General features: G+C 62.9%; 1 protein-coding gene across 1 annotated transcript in view; it reads left to right on the top strand.

Moving 5' to 3' along the window:
• Positions 1-578: 578 nt before the first annotated feature.
• METTL9 (methyltransferase like 9) overlaps positions 579-813 on the top strand; it is a 61,508-nt gene continuing 61,273 nt past the window's right edge. The window contains exon 1 of the mRNA XM_044679002.1: positions 579-752. Within this exon, the coding sequence (XP_044534937.1) occupies positions 579-752 (174 nt within the window). The remainder of the gene's footprint in view (positions 753-813) is intronic.

Genomic DNA, 813 nt, shown 5'->3' with positions numbered 1-813 from the left:
GGTGCCAACCTCAGCTCTGCTTTGTTTGGCATCCGGCCGGCAAAATCCAAGAAGCAATAAGAAGAGACAGGTGACTAGCCCAAGGACAGTTGAACGAGAAAAGGGCAAGTTGAAAAGCGCTGTCCCAAGAACAGATCAATGCCCCAAATCCCGGAGCCAGCATGGGCCGCGCAGGGGGATATAAGAGAGGTCCTCCTGCCCTTGTCCCGGCTCCTTCTGTCACTGGGGGATCGGAAACTGACATTGCCGCCGAGAACTGAACAGGCCTTGAGGACAACACGTGCCTTCCAGAAGCTGACAAGCCCGACTTCAAGACCGCTAGGGCCCATTGTGTCTGGGCTGCACGCCAGCCGGTCCTTTCTCCGTGGCCCCGACACAAAGGGCCCTAGCGGGCTAAAAGTAGGACCCCTCTGGGCAAGCAAGCGCGTTCCCTTTGCCTTCGCGCACGAGCCCGCGCGAGCTGATTGGCTGAGGTGGCGCTTCCTAGCGCGCGCGCGCGCGCGGTCGCGTCCAGCCAAAAGCCCGAGACATAACGAGTCCAGCAACCACAACTGAGAAGCCACCGTGTGCCTCTAGAAATGCACTTCGGGTGGAAACTGCGTGTACCGGAAACTACGTTCCGCCAGCAGGAGGGAAGAGGTGCGGGGGGGGGTGGGGGGAGAAACCGAGAGAAGGGGGAGGGGGAGGCGGGCTGGTGTGTTTGCCGGCCGCTTCTCCCCACCCCCCACCAGAGCCTCGGAGGGGCTGGATGGGTAAGTTAGGCGCGATGGAGAGAGTCGCCGCGGCGGGCGGCGGCAGCGGCGGCGGCGGGGG

Source organism: Gracilinanus agilis, chromosome 1, assembly GCF_016433145.1.
Source record: "Gracilinanus agilis isolate LMUSP501 chromosome 1, AgileGrace, whole genome shotgun sequence".
NCBI lineage: Eukaryota > Metazoa > Chordata > Mammalia > Didelphimorphia > Didelphidae > Gracilinanus > Gracilinanus agilis.
This window is presented reverse-complemented; position numbering and strand designations above follow the sequence as displayed.